Here is a 13,779-nt window from a genome sequence, read left to right as displayed (position 1 = left end):
GGTTACAGGTGAGGTGAGTGAGTAGCTACATACTTAGCTAGTCTATCAATTAAATGTATTCATGTCAATTATAATGCGTGCGTGCGTGTGTTAGCCTTCAAAACGTTAATTTCACACCTATGTTGGCGCACCTGCCTTGTTTTCAAATGTGTGACCACATTCTTTCTTTTAAAATGTAAAAAGTAACCCCTGTTTGTCCAGTAGGTGTCCTAAACTAGGGTATAAACATTTACAAAGGAAAAGTTAGGAGACCACCTCCAACCATAGCTCTGGTCCAGAGCTAATCCAACCACAGCATACCTGATTACCTGATAAGTTTTACGACACAATATCATAGAGATTTTGCAGCTTTAATTGTGTAAATGTACAAGCAAATCTCCCTCTAGTGGAGGTTATGTATATAAATGAACAATACAAATACAGATGTGCAGTTTGTTTATTGTACCCAATCAATGGGTTTTTATTAAGTTTCCAGCAACAGATCCATGATTCACAGTGAGTGTTCAAAACATTTCAAACAACATAAAATATCCTAACATATGCACTATAGGCTATCAAAATAATTGTATTTGTTAGCCATGTAGCATAGGAAGACTGTGCACTATCTACAACACTGTCAGAGCGACAAGTTACTTGGCCTGGTGACTAAATATATTCTAACCACTTTCAACCTGGTGTCCATATTCATGATTGGCAAAGATTTTCAAAAATAGTGAACATAGCAGATCTACAGGCTCGCAATGCATCATGATGTGACTTTATGACTATTTCTGAAATAGGGTTTAAAGGAGTAGTTCACCCCCAAAATGACTTTTTTTCTATTGATTAGTCACGCCATGGAGACTTGAGTTCAACAATATTTTTAGTTTTTTGTCGCATTCCTAAGACAAAAATGTGATAACAATAAATTTACCCCCATTAGTTCAATCAATGGGGGTAAATTAACTCGAATCAAATTTGTCTTAGGAATGTGACAAAAAACAAAAAATATTATTGAACTCTACTATCCATGGCATGAGTAATCAATAGAAAAAAAGTCATTTTGGGGGTGAACTACTCCTTTAAGTGGTTAAACAGCACATTGGTTGACCATATTGCATTGCACTGGCTGACAGAAGGCTCTACTGTTATTGTTTAGAGGTATACAATGATGAAAAACTTAGAAATCTACATTGTAAAATAATGAAACATAATATAGATGTGTATTATTATTATTATGTTTAATGTGAATAACAGCATAGAACTAAATCGTTTGATCTATGTATATGCACTGCAGTCTGTGTCATTTCCATCAAAAATGCTAATCTCCTGCGATTGTTCTGTGGGTGTCTGAAAGTCAGTGAGCACGTACAGTACCTGAGGTCAAGTTTCTTCATTTACCTTTCATTAAATGGTAACGCTGTCACTCTTTGGAAACAATAGTTGGTACAACGATTCTTTTGTCAAGGTGCATATAGTACACATCGCCAGTATTTTCACAGTATCTCTGTGATTCCTTGTCTTAAAGCATGTTAAAGAATGTTAAAGGCTAGTCCTCCCTGTGAACTTTATTTGTCTTTATTTGTCTCTTCCGTAGTTTGGGATTCAGCGGACTGGGGCGCTGTGTTCTTGGCACCCGCCTGGCGACGTTGTCTGGGCCGATGCTCCGAGAACCAGTTGGTGACGGACATGGCGAGGCGGAGGAGACCCAGGCTGATGCAGTGAACCTCTGACGTGATGGGGATGTCTGAGAAGAGGGCGTGGTCTCTGCTCATGTGGGCTGAGCTGCACTCAAAGTCTTTGACGACATTCAGGATCTCCTGCCGCTCTGCCTGCCGCATCATCCCTCGGACATTCAGCAGGGTGGAGACATGCTTCTTCCTGTGGGAAGGAAGGGAAGTATGGAGGGAGGAATATAAGAGGAAGGGGGTTATTGTTAATTGAAATCGGATATGACTGATATCATTCACGAATGTGCCAGTCATCTTGTTTTGAGGTGTCCGGGTGACGCCGGAGTAAAGTACATGCCCGCCACGGTGGAGACTGGATATGACTGCTATCATTCACAAATGTGCCAGTCATCTTGTTTTGAGGTGTCCGGATGGCACCGAAGTAAAGTACATGCCCGCCACAGTGGAGACTGGGGTATGGGGTTAGATTCCGGTAGTGTGTCATTGTTCCGACGCCGCATTTCTCTGACCCATTATACTAACCCTTACTCTATCCCTAACCCTAACCAGACGCGATGTCTGACTTATGGGCAGTCCCCTTAGATTCCACCACATTGCCTCCGGCTTTGCCGGGCAGTCCAATGAACACAATTCGCCATGTTGGTGGGTATTCGGCAGGGGATGGTAATCTGTCAACGAAATAGTGACTTCTAAAGCTTGGTGGGGACACCTGTTCCACAGGGAGTGGAACTGGGAGAGATGAGAGTGTTGTAACTTGTTACATCCTCCCTTTGATAATCCACACTGTCAGGTGAAAAGAAGTTGTTGCCTACACCCTCCCCAAACCAAACAGTAGGGGTAGGCACTAGGCAGTGACGGGGACTAAATCGGGGAATTGGCAGCGACCAAGCTGGGAACTTTTTTTTTCTTCCTGGACAGGAAAAATAATGAAAGAACATTACCTGTATTACAAGGACAAGCGAGCGTGCATGAATACGCGCTCCCTTGCGTGCATGCCGTGAATAGGTCTGAGACAGTTGGCAAACCCAACCCTGGCTATCAGTCTTTGATCTCCCAAAATACCAGTGGGGGATGCTAGGCATGTAAACAAACAAGGTAAGCAGATGCTCAAGTTAGCATCACTTCAGGTCTGAACCGCTTTTCCTTTCCTTCTCAGCACCCGCACCCCCTCCCCCTCTTTGATTCCATGCGTGGCACCAGACTGTCTCCTGCAGGCTGGCAGGAACCGGAAGTACTCCGCAGCAGCTTCCTGTCTGCTTCAGCGTGGCTCATGCGTCACACACGGTGGTGCTTTGCCAACTATCACCTGAGCCCCGAGCAGCACACAAACAGTCAGCGGCTTGGGACTCCCCCTTGAGGCCCCTCATCTCTTCCACTCTCAAAACAGACCCGCGTTCCTTGCCAGAAATAGCCAAGTTAATGTAGATATGTTTCCGTGCTTCTTTTCCTTGTTTTGATCTATTGTGTCAACCAAAAAAGAAAAAGCTATACGCTCTCTTCGATTTCCCTACCTTAGGCAATGTGCCAAAAACAGCACTGAATGTGTAGGAGGAATCACAAAAGAACATGGATCCTTGGGGGATAGCGTGTCTTCATGAATGACTATTAACCTAATTCCCGGTATAACGAGTAAGCATTTTCACGGATCCCTTACCGTATATCTGGAAATTCTTTCACAAGAACTGCGACCTCCATCTGAATGGAGGGGGTATCCTCCAGGAGAATGATGTCAGCCAGGTGACCTATGACGTTGTCCAACCAGGAGGAACCTGAGTCCTGTAGGAGGTATTTACAAACTTGATTAGCAACCATTGTGTTATCAAAGGATAGCAATTAAATGTCATCACCATAATCAACTCATAACTGTATATTTTTGTCACAAACGAAATATGTTAACATGAAGGTACAGTGCAGTAGTTCTTTACAATGAAGCAACAAAGCAGCACACAATCTGCTGAACATGTTTAAATTTAGACAGAGTACGGATTATTAACAACTAGGTTCGTAGCCAACTATTTAGTTCAGTAAAGTCAATAACGCAGCCCCTTTTACTTTTGTCTTTCCAGGTTGTTTTTTCCTTTAAGCGGTCATCAAGAAAAAAAGAAAAGAAAAAAGTCTTTGGCATGGCATTCACTAAAAATATCTTCGTTTTGTTTTTAGACAGCCATTAAAACCTCATCCTCCCCCCATTTCCACAGATACTTCGTCCTGCTCTTCGTCGAAAAAGGGCCATCAAGGCCACGTACCCAAGAGCCACATCAAAGCTAGCCAGCTGACAGGAACAGGAAGTTCCTTCTGAACACAGAGGCTTCCTGTTGTCAGCCGAGGTGACGGACACTTGTTTGAACTTAAACACAGAAGGGCCAAAAGCCACGTTGGCAGGCCTAGTTCCTTTAGTCCCTCTTCCCCTCTCTGGTTAGCGCTAACGTAGGCGCACTTCATCAATCTCCATCTCAGTGATGACATACATTTTTCAGATTTATTCCTGACCTGGCAGGGTCAGGTTCCATTCAAAGTTGCCAGCGGCTGCATTTTTTTGCCCACTTTTGGTCAATACTTATACAAACTCACCAAATCCTTGAAGAGCCCTTTGAGTTGTTTGGCCTCATCCTGCAACCGGAAAGCCACCCTCTTCCTCATCTTCAGAGATGTGCAGATGAGCCGTCCCCGCATGATGGCTCGGACATATTCAACCAGAACCCGTCTGTGTACCTCGCCCACTAGAGTCTGTCAAACCGTAAATAGTAATTGAACTGAATGGGTGCGCAAAACTTAAATTTATTTTAAGTTTATACGTTATGTATGAGAAGCAGTTACTGAAACAAGAAATACCTGATATGGTGGGGGATCCATCCTTCTGAACTTCTTGAAGTGCTGTTTGATACTGGCTTCAATGGCCTCAAATGTTTCTTGGTTGTTCAACCATTTCCTCTTGACCAGCTTGTCAAAAAAAGGCTAGAGCAACAACAGATTGCATTCTGATTAGAGTAAATATTCTGGGGACATGAAAATGTTTCTTGAACTGAGATGAACTGCATATTTAGATGTCTTTTTAGACAACTCTTCTCACCCTGATGTGCTCAAACAGTCTGTCTATCAGAACCCTCACTGACTGGTTGATGATCCTGTCCAGAGAATTGTTGGCTCTCTGTGCCGATTCCTCACTGCCCTGTGGGTCACACTGCCTGCAGCGCTGCACAAAGGACCTGGTATGCACACATTTATGAGGCTGTTCTTAGTGAAAATGACTTTTGATTTTAGAGCACATTCATTACAGAGCAATTCCCAACCTGTAGGCCAGTGCCCACTGGTGGGTTGTGAGGATATTGCAAGTGGACCCCTAAATAATTTGCAAAAGATCAAGATGTTATTGATAATATGTTCATGGTGTTTTTTCTTTAAAACCTTGACATTGTGACCTTTGTTGTGATACAGATAAATAGGAACTTAAAGTATACAACGTTAGTTCCATTGATCTGAATTTGGAACACTAAATTAATCATGCTCTGAAAATGTAACATGTAACACCCATATTCTGGGCCGTGAACACTTTTGAGATTTTCAAGATCCAGATAAAGATGGGAACCACTGTTACAGAACTAGGGATGGGATGATAAGCGATATTATCCTTTATCGTGATTAAAAACACTTACGATAATCGTATCGTGGAGATTAAATTTATCGCAATACCGTCCTCCATCATGCACTGGAATCAATTCACCTTTTATTTGCCAAGCTGCATATCCGGTACCACTTAAACCCTCTATAATTGGTAAAAGGTACTTATAATATACGTACTTGATACAGTCCTTTTTTCACTCTCTATCAAATGTCTTTGCCAAAGAAATAGCCGATCTACAAGTTGATCCACCTCAGGATAATGGATTTTGATTATCGCGATAATATCGTAAATTGCGATTTCTTTTGTCACAATAATCGTGATATGACATGTTCATATCGTCCCATCCCTATACAGAACACAAGAGGATTGCTGTGTATCTACCTGAGAGGAGGACAGCAGTTGACTAGAGCTATGGTCCTGGAAACGTATCCATCACCGCGATCTCCAAACTCCGCCTGAGTGTCGTGGAACATCTCCACCTTCCTCTGAAAACTAGATGTAGATTTTCATGAATATCTGGCGAAAATGAACTGAATAGCTGTACCATTATAAAAAGTTCCATGCAGTTCCTACTATAGTACTATTATAGCTTTAACCCCCCCCCCCCTTGTAATCATTAAATTGCCTAAAATACAAACTAATGACACTCCTTTGTCCAAATATTTTGTTAAAACAAACTATTATGGAGGTCCTAAACATACTGTTTGTGTACACATCTGTGGCTGCTAGCACATTGATGACCAATTATTGGTTTTTTGTATTGTTATTACAAGATGCTAAGTCAATAATATCCCCAATTGAGTTTGGTTTGGATTTACTGGTTTTGTGTGTGTTAAAACAGTTTAGTTGCAACACAGAGGTTGGACCTTTTGCAGTACTTCAGATGTATTATGAACACAACCTTAACACGCAGCACATTACACCAGGATAATCTACATTCCTCACTGACGCTATGACTGAAACTGTGTCCCCCTGACTGCACTAAATCACTGACATCATACTCTAATCTAATGTATGACCATTTAAGTGGAATACATATGATTACAACTTTAACATCTGTTAACAAGGCAATCAGAAATCTGTAATATACAGTAGCAAGAAAAGAACCCAACTTTGCGGCTTGATGGAAAGTTTGATCTGAAATCAATCATCTCACCTATAGAGGAAGTCAGCCAGGCCAATGAGACTACAACGGGCTACTCTGGCTCCCAGGAATTGGTTCACTGCTGTGGACCTGTCTAGGTCCTCCTTCAATCTCTGCAATAAGAAAAATGTATGTAGACCTTCGTGATTCTTTGACCAATGCAAAGTCCAATATAATAATATCCTAAACCATTTTCCTACAGGTGTTCCATAATAAATGTGATCACATATGTCTACCTGGATGACAGAGCGTGCCAGGTGAGACTGATACTCCTCTATGTGCAAAGTCTGGGCCCATCGTCTCTCCTCTTCGTCCAGAACCTGAGTAAGCTCTGATGTCACCTTCTCCTGAAAAAAGATATGCAAAACCAAATCTCAACATTGCAGATTGCATTGTAAAAATTGCTGAAAAAAACTGTATAATGCATAGACCATATTTTACCGTGACAATACAGAGGCAGTCTTGCTCCAACCTGTTCACTGTTTCTTGCGGTATAATAGGTTCCAGTGCGGAATAGTTGATGGTCATGGTGCCAGTGCTACCTAAGACATCCCTGATGGAAAACTATAAATTAGTTTATACTTTACAAGTTTGATCTGTATCTGACAACATTCATTGTTTGATCCTTGGATGCATACCTGTTGTATATATTGTAGAACCAATCCAGCAGTGAGTAGACATCCGTGATCTGAAGTGGGCAACTAGTAATGGTCCGCAGACGTTTGGCCACAGCCCGGTGATAGCTTTCCACATATACCTGGAACAGGGACGTGCAGAGAATGTTAGAGAGGCAGGGGCTGAAATTTCTAAAAGGGCCTTTTGGTGAAAATATCGAAAATAGCAGACCTCCAAAGTATGGAGGTCGCCTATTTTCGGTGAGTGATACCACACTGCACTAAGCATTATAAAGTCAATACTGGAGATGTGGGTAGGGCATGGATGGATTTCTACACAGAGAGGGCAATTCTTTCAACATAAGATGCTGCATTCAAGTTCAGGAGAGTTTGGACAAGGCAATTCTCCTGAATGCTGCCTTCAAGTATGGCATAGAAAGAGGGCATTTGCATTTCTTTCACCTTAGTAAAAACTGCATTCATGGTCTGGAGAGGGCACTTTTTACAGATAGATAAAAGGGCAGGGGCTCAAGACCCCTTTGATGTCTATGTGTGCACGTGCCTAACCTGGAAGGCAGCAAACTCCTCAGGATAGATGGACACAGCGTTCCTTCTGGCTGCATCCAGGTCATCCACCATCCGACTCTTGAGGCGCTCCAGGTAGGAGGCCAGCTGGCCTGCTCCTGCCCGGGGGTCCGCCTGATGGGGCAGGCTCCAGTCTGCAGCCTCTGCCACCGCCTGCCTCCACTTTAGCTTCAGCCGGCGGGGGCGATGGCTGGGCGGGGTCAGGGAACCGTCAGGCTGCGGTTTGTTCTCCTCCTTCACGGCCCAGGCAGCATCAGCGTACTCTTCCTGTTGGATCACCAGCACCACCAGTCCCAGGTTGGGCCCAGCGCTGGGCTGACGGAGAGACTCCCGCACGACATCCCACATCTCCTTCTGCAAGGCCTCATACAGGAGCTCCACATCCTTGGCCTTTCGCCGGCCCGAGTCCAGTGTCGCATTGGGACTGAATGGATCGTCCGGAGATGGGGATGGCGTCAAGGAGGTCATACTGGAACGGGGGGTTGGGGTGAGGGTGCGGTTTGATGTGGCAGGCAAATGGGCCAGAAGATCACATTCCCGCTCCAACTCTTGAATGTGAGTGTCGGCTGATAGAAGATCCCTGTTGTTCACCAGTTGTAGAATCTCCAACACTGAGGGGAAGGACAAGAATGATTGAGTCTGATGCCCTGCATGATCATGGACATATAATTGTGTTTATGATATGAAACATTTACGCAATTAAACATTTATAGGATAAAATGTTTTCATCACAAAGACTGGGAGCAGGCAAACGCAGTGTTAACCACTTAAGAAATGTTTCAAAAAAAGTTGTCAATTATTATTATTTTTTTAATCTACAAGCTCATTGTGGGCTTGTAGATCTGGGGAAATGCACTGGAGGCATCATCAATATGTAACAGTAGGTGTTTTATTCTAGGAATCAACCAACACAGGAAGTAAGAATTGTCAAAAACTGCATTTGTTATGGTTACTGAAAATTAATCCATGTGTCAAATGACATATTCACAATCATTCAATATTTATTGTTCATGTCCTATTCCTAGCCCTGTTCCCTGTGGAGCTACTGTATGTGTGAACAGTAGCCTGGTTGAACTTCTATCTGGAGGGACCTGTGAGGTGTGAGGAAGTAAGGTCATTTCCTGATTTAACAGTCTGGTGTTGATTGAACCCAGTGACTCTGGGGCTGTGGACCTCTCAGCTTCATCAGAAAGTAGTCTAGGATTGTTAGGAAATACTTTTGGGGTTGACCAGGAAGTGTTATGTTCTCAGTCAACAGACCTTGTGTGTGGACATTGTAACAGACATATTTTCCTAGGGTGCTCCTAAAGTGGGATTGATATTCTGACCTGGTTTCCCATGTTTGGTCTCCTCAGAATGCATCTCTTACCTGAAAGAGGCTCTCTGGGTTTCATCACTGGCTCCTCCAGGGCTTCGTCCTCAGTCTCCAGGGAGCTTCGGTCGGACATGGAGTCCCTCTTCAGCTTGCCCATGCTGACCATCTTGAGGAAGGAGGGACGTCGGCTAGACTCTGCCTCTCCATCAGTGCTCAGGTCCCCGCAGGGCAGGCTTTCTCTGCGATCCTCCTTACGACGACCTGTAAAGCTGAAGAGACAACCAGAGTAAGACCACAAACGTGAATATTTCCCATTGCACATAACATATGTCAGAATCCACGACTATTAATGCATCAGCATGGACATGCATAAGATGCATCAGAGTTCAGGCCATTGAGGAATGTATTATGTAGTTTAAAAGAAGCACCCATGATTGGAATGTTAGAAATGCGTAATGTTACATCTGTTAAACTATTGCTGCTGTGGTAAACACAATGATTGAGTTATAAATAGTTCCTTTCACTGAGCAGTACACAAAATAGCACAGCCAAACAAAAGGAGTTCCGTGGATAAACAGGTAGGCTTAAAACATTACATAAGCCAACAGGAAACAATCACACTTTATGTCTACAGTATGTTTTTAGCAATGCTTTTACTGAACACTTAAAATAGAACTCCTTCTCTCTTCCCACCCCAGCACATCAGACACTAATGTACAATGCACACAAAAAGATGATCTTATATTTAATTCTCCCATATCTTCATTGACCCATCTAATAATGACCTGCGATTGCCCTGTGTTTGAGTATCTTGAAAAACAACATATCAATATCACTAATATTGTTGAGGTGTTCATATTTCCTCAGCTCATTACCGGAGTAGAGTCATGATTTCCTCTGAGCTTCTGCGTAATCCCTTCCTTTTCTCCTTTACTGGTGGAAATTCGTTGGTTTCTGGGAGGCTGCGTTGAGCAGGTAGGGTCCCGCATTTGCGTCCCGGAAAGCGCAGCCCTTTCCCCAGCTTCCCGAGGGTCTTGATGGGTGATACCCCACAGAAACGCTCCAGAGTCCCCCTCAGGGGCATCCCTTTAGGGTTCCCTGCGCCGTGCCTTTCAGCGTTCACCTCGTTCTCCTCCTCCTCTCCATCTCGGGATGTTCGGTGCTGGAGGTTGCCCTTGAGGTCACCCATGATGAGGCCCACTTCTTTCCTCTCCTCGTCCAGGTCCACCTCGTCAAAGGGGTTTAGGTTGTTTTTCAGGACCTTCAGACCATTGAGATCGTTCAGATCGTTCAGCTCTGTCATGTTCAGGTCCATCCTGGGCAGGATGAGCTCCCCATTCACTCTGGGGAAGTCATGACAGCTCTTCGACCGCCCTGGGAGCTTCTTTAGAATGGGCATGGTTGCAGTAAGGGGATTAACAATCTGTAAAACAAAAAACACAGAATAAGCTATAGGATGAAATACAAATATTCAGTGACTAAATCCATTTTGGACCAACAGGTTAACATTTTCCCACCGATTTAAGATTAATGACACAGTGCTATAGTCTCTCTGTGTAACCACTTAAATGTATGACTACCAGGACAATGTATGTATGCTTTGAATATGTTATGTTCATATAAGTGCCACCCTGACATGTTTATATAGCTGAAATGCATAACATCCTCTCACATTTTGTTATATAATAACATATAGCCATCCAGGAAATATGTCATCTAAATATTGCCGTATTTAGAGAATGTTGTGTATATAATTCTGACAGTATGTACACATGTTGAACTACTAGCTTATATAAACATTGGCACCTGTGACCAAATAGACATACATGAATGCGGATTTGCATCACAGTTTACATTCAGCTTTTGTCAAAAATATGACGAGCACTGGGCTGGCATTCTGGGATTCTTCTAGAGCTATATTTAACCTCTTTAGGTAAAAAAAAAAAAAAAAAGCCAAGCTGTTGTGAAGCATTGCATTTACATTATGTTGTTTTTCTCGATTATCCATTATTTTTCCCCACGACCAATTAGAATTAAGGTATAATGCAGTCAATTCAGTTAATCTACATGGTGCATTTTGTAATGAATAAATGTAATGTTTACTAAAATGTTTTAATGAAAAAGAAACTAGATGAAGTCAACATTTGTAATGAAAGGTTCTCACATCTGTATTTTCACAAAACAAAAGATAATCTTTTCTTAAAAATGACCAGGACTTAAGTGCTAGCAATATGAACCTGCTATTCCATAAAATCCACATTTGGCAAAAACATTTCATTCATTTGTAATTAATAATATAATATTGAAGTGAAACTGTGACATGTGTGACATGACATGAATGTTGCTCTCAATGTCAGCACATATACATTAGAATAGTCATCCATGGTCTATTCCCATCTATTTAAGTATGTTTTTTAATCTTTACTTATTTGATTGTCATCAAATGCTGTACTCTGATTTTGCTGTAAAAAATAAATCATTCACACTTTTACACGCGTTTTGCATTCCTGCAAATAAATCCAATAAATATTAGTAAAAAATGTATCCTCAAATAATAACATCCTATTAGGAGAGTAAATTATTTTTTAGTGAATTGCCCGGTAATAATTTGTTCAATGAGTTAACTTTGGTTCTCAGGTTAGAGTAAGCAGTTAGAAGAGCCTTCATTGGAAAACATAATGTTGTGTTATATTATATACTTTAAACCATGTTATTCATGCAATGACAGATATTGCTTGGCATGCATTCTCTTTGCCCGCAACATATTTATTTGTTTAAGCAGTTGCACATATTCACCAGGGAATTCAGCAGCATGACATCAATTCTCAGTTGGACACCAAGCAACAGGGATCAGACTGTTTGCTCAAGGGCAGGTCAACTGTATTTGTTTTCCTTCACAGCTTTTCCCAGACACTGCAAGGTCACTAACCTTTAGGCTGCTGCTGCCTGTTTTAAGAGCTCTGCAATATACAGACTGTAAGAGCTCTAAACAATACCTTGTCTTGTCGCAAACTCCCTTCATATCTATACACTAGCATAGACAATGACAAAAAAACGAATAATTATAATAATAAGAGAAAGTATACAGAAACATCATTCTGTTCATTGAAATCTGTGGTTGTCTAGAAGTAGGTGTCAGTATATTGTAAGAGAGGGGATTCTCATTATATGTATTCATCTGTGTTTGTGCTATATGTTGTGGTGATGGTTTAATACAACATTCAACAGGTTCAACAAATAGTGTAATTGTTTGTAAATATAATTTGACTATTATCTTGTGAGTAAGTTAAGATAACAGGATTATGAACTCCTTGGATTTTGATCATGTGATGAATTTAACCACTACAGTCAGTTCACTAAGTATTCTTTTATTATTTATCCTGTTATGACTACCGTAATTGCAGAACAAAACAAACTTGACACATTCTCATAATAATTTCAGGTGTATGTGGATAAGAAGGCTCAAATTATATCAATACTGAGTAAATTGCCCAAGAAACCTCCCATGGCACACAGCCGATTCTGTGTTAATTTGAAGAGTTAATTTAACTTTAAAAGTTACTTTAAACCAGAGTTAAATTAAAGGATCAGTATTTTACTGTGCAATGTGCATCACAGTTAACATTGTTACACAGAATTAAAGTCTTTATTCTCTCCCTGATTAACCGAAAAGCGAAAATAACCAACTGTATTAGGCTATGGTACAGAAGTGGAGCGAATGCCTCTTACCTGGTGTGATGGCTGTGCAACGTCTCAGTGAAGTGTCATCCTTGTGTATGCTGGATGTAGGGGCTGCGGAGCTGATGGTGCGTGTGTGCATGTGTGAGTGAGTGATAGTGTGTGAGTGTGTCTCTATGTACTCAGTGACTCAAGAGAGCAGAGTGTCGTGGATGCCGGTTTCCTGGCTGGGTTCTATTGTGGCAGAAGGTGATATGCTTTCCTGAGGAAATACCCGTCCTGTCCTTTCTCCCCTCTGTTCCTCTTGCCAAACTCCCCCAGGGACCCTTACAATTACACTAATTGCATTAACTGCTGAATGGGAGTTTGATCATGCAATCCTGCAATGTTTCATATAGTTCAACACGGGTCCACAACCTGTGTGTGTGTGTGTGTGTGTGTGTGTGTGTGTGTGTGTGTGTGTGTGTGTGTGTGTGTGTGTGTGTGTGTGTGTGTGTGTGTGTGTGTGTGTGTGTGTGTGTGTGTGTGTGTGTGTGTGTGTGTGTGTGTGTGTGTGTGCGTGCGTGCGTGCGAAAGACAGAAGAGACAAAGTGAGAGAGACAATATATAAAGGTACATATTACTTATAGATTATTGTGTGGTGGTGTTTTGTAGCCTGCTGGCTACAGAACACTGCATTTCAAATATCCATTTACTTTACAGTAAGTAAAGTAAACAGAGACAGAGAGAGACGGTCACTGTTTATGAGCCTTGAGTAATACTCTCATTCAGACAGAACTGGTAGTGCATTTCCATGAAATATATTCACTTGAAGGCATCAGGCCCAGCCACAGCTCAATACAAAGAAAGGGTGTATGCTTCTACAGTAGGCCTACAGTTAGATATACGTTGTATTTGTATTTATTATATTTCTCTTCAAGGTCAAGGTTAACGTGGTAGGTATTTTTATGGCATACTGGAAACAATGCTAAGAAGAATTGTTTCAGGAATGTGTGACGATGGTTCACTGCACAAGCACGTACTGTATGTACTGTACTACATTTCTAAATAAACAAAGGCCTCATGTTCATGCACCAAATTGATGCACTGCATCACATCCAATTCCAGATCTACCAGCAGCAAAATGTTTTCCAGAGGTATTGACTGTCACT

At 41.9% G+C, this 13,779-nt stretch overlaps 1 protein-coding gene across 1 annotated transcript; it reads right to left on the bottom strand.

The window, feature by feature from the left end:
• Positions 1-1,000: 1,000 nt before the first annotated feature.
• On the bottom strand, positions 1,001-12,782 carry exoc3l2a (exocyst complex component 3-like 2a). Its single transcript, XM_080748774.1, has 14 exons — positions 12,680-12,782; positions 9,826-10,373; positions 9,005-9,219; positions 7,618-8,246; positions 7,075-7,193; positions 6,878-6,989; positions 6,673-6,783; positions 6,449-6,549; positions 5,674-5,784; positions 4,741-4,876; positions 4,503-4,625; positions 4,242-4,397; positions 3,325-3,446; positions 1,001-1,860 (listed from the first exon to the last, which is right to left on the bottom strand). Exons 2-14 carry the CDS (start codon positions 10,347-10,349, stop codon positions 1,548-1,550), a joined length of 2,772 nt encoding a protein of 923 aa, XP_080604900.1. The 5' UTR covers positions 10,350-10,373; positions 12,680-12,782; the 3' UTR covers positions 1,001-1,547.
• Between the last annotated feature and the right edge of the window lie 997 nt (positions 12,783-13,779).

Source organism: Nannobrachium achirus (genome assembly GCF_963921795.1).
Source record: "Nannobrachium achirus genome assembly, chromosome: 19".
Lineage (NCBI taxonomy): Eukaryota > Metazoa > Chordata > Actinopteri > Myctophiformes > Myctophidae > Nannobrachium > Nannobrachium achirus.
The sequence above is the reverse complement of the archived record's forward strand: the minus strand, read 5'-3'. Positions and strand labels throughout refer to the sequence as shown.

Coding starts and splice junctions, on each gene's coding strand:
- exoc3l2a (XM_080748774.1), bottom strand. CDS start 10,349: ATGCCCATTCTAAAGAAGCTCCCAGGGCGGTCGAAGAGCTGTCATGAC. Junction 6,550..6,672: donor TGGCACGCTCTGTCATCCAG/GTAGACATATGT, acceptor TTCTTATTGCAG/AGATTGAAGGAGGACCTAGA. Junction 4,626..4,740: donor GACTGTTTGAGCACATCAGG/GTGAGAAGAGTT, acceptor TTGTTGCTCTAG/CCTTTTTTTGACAAGCTGGT.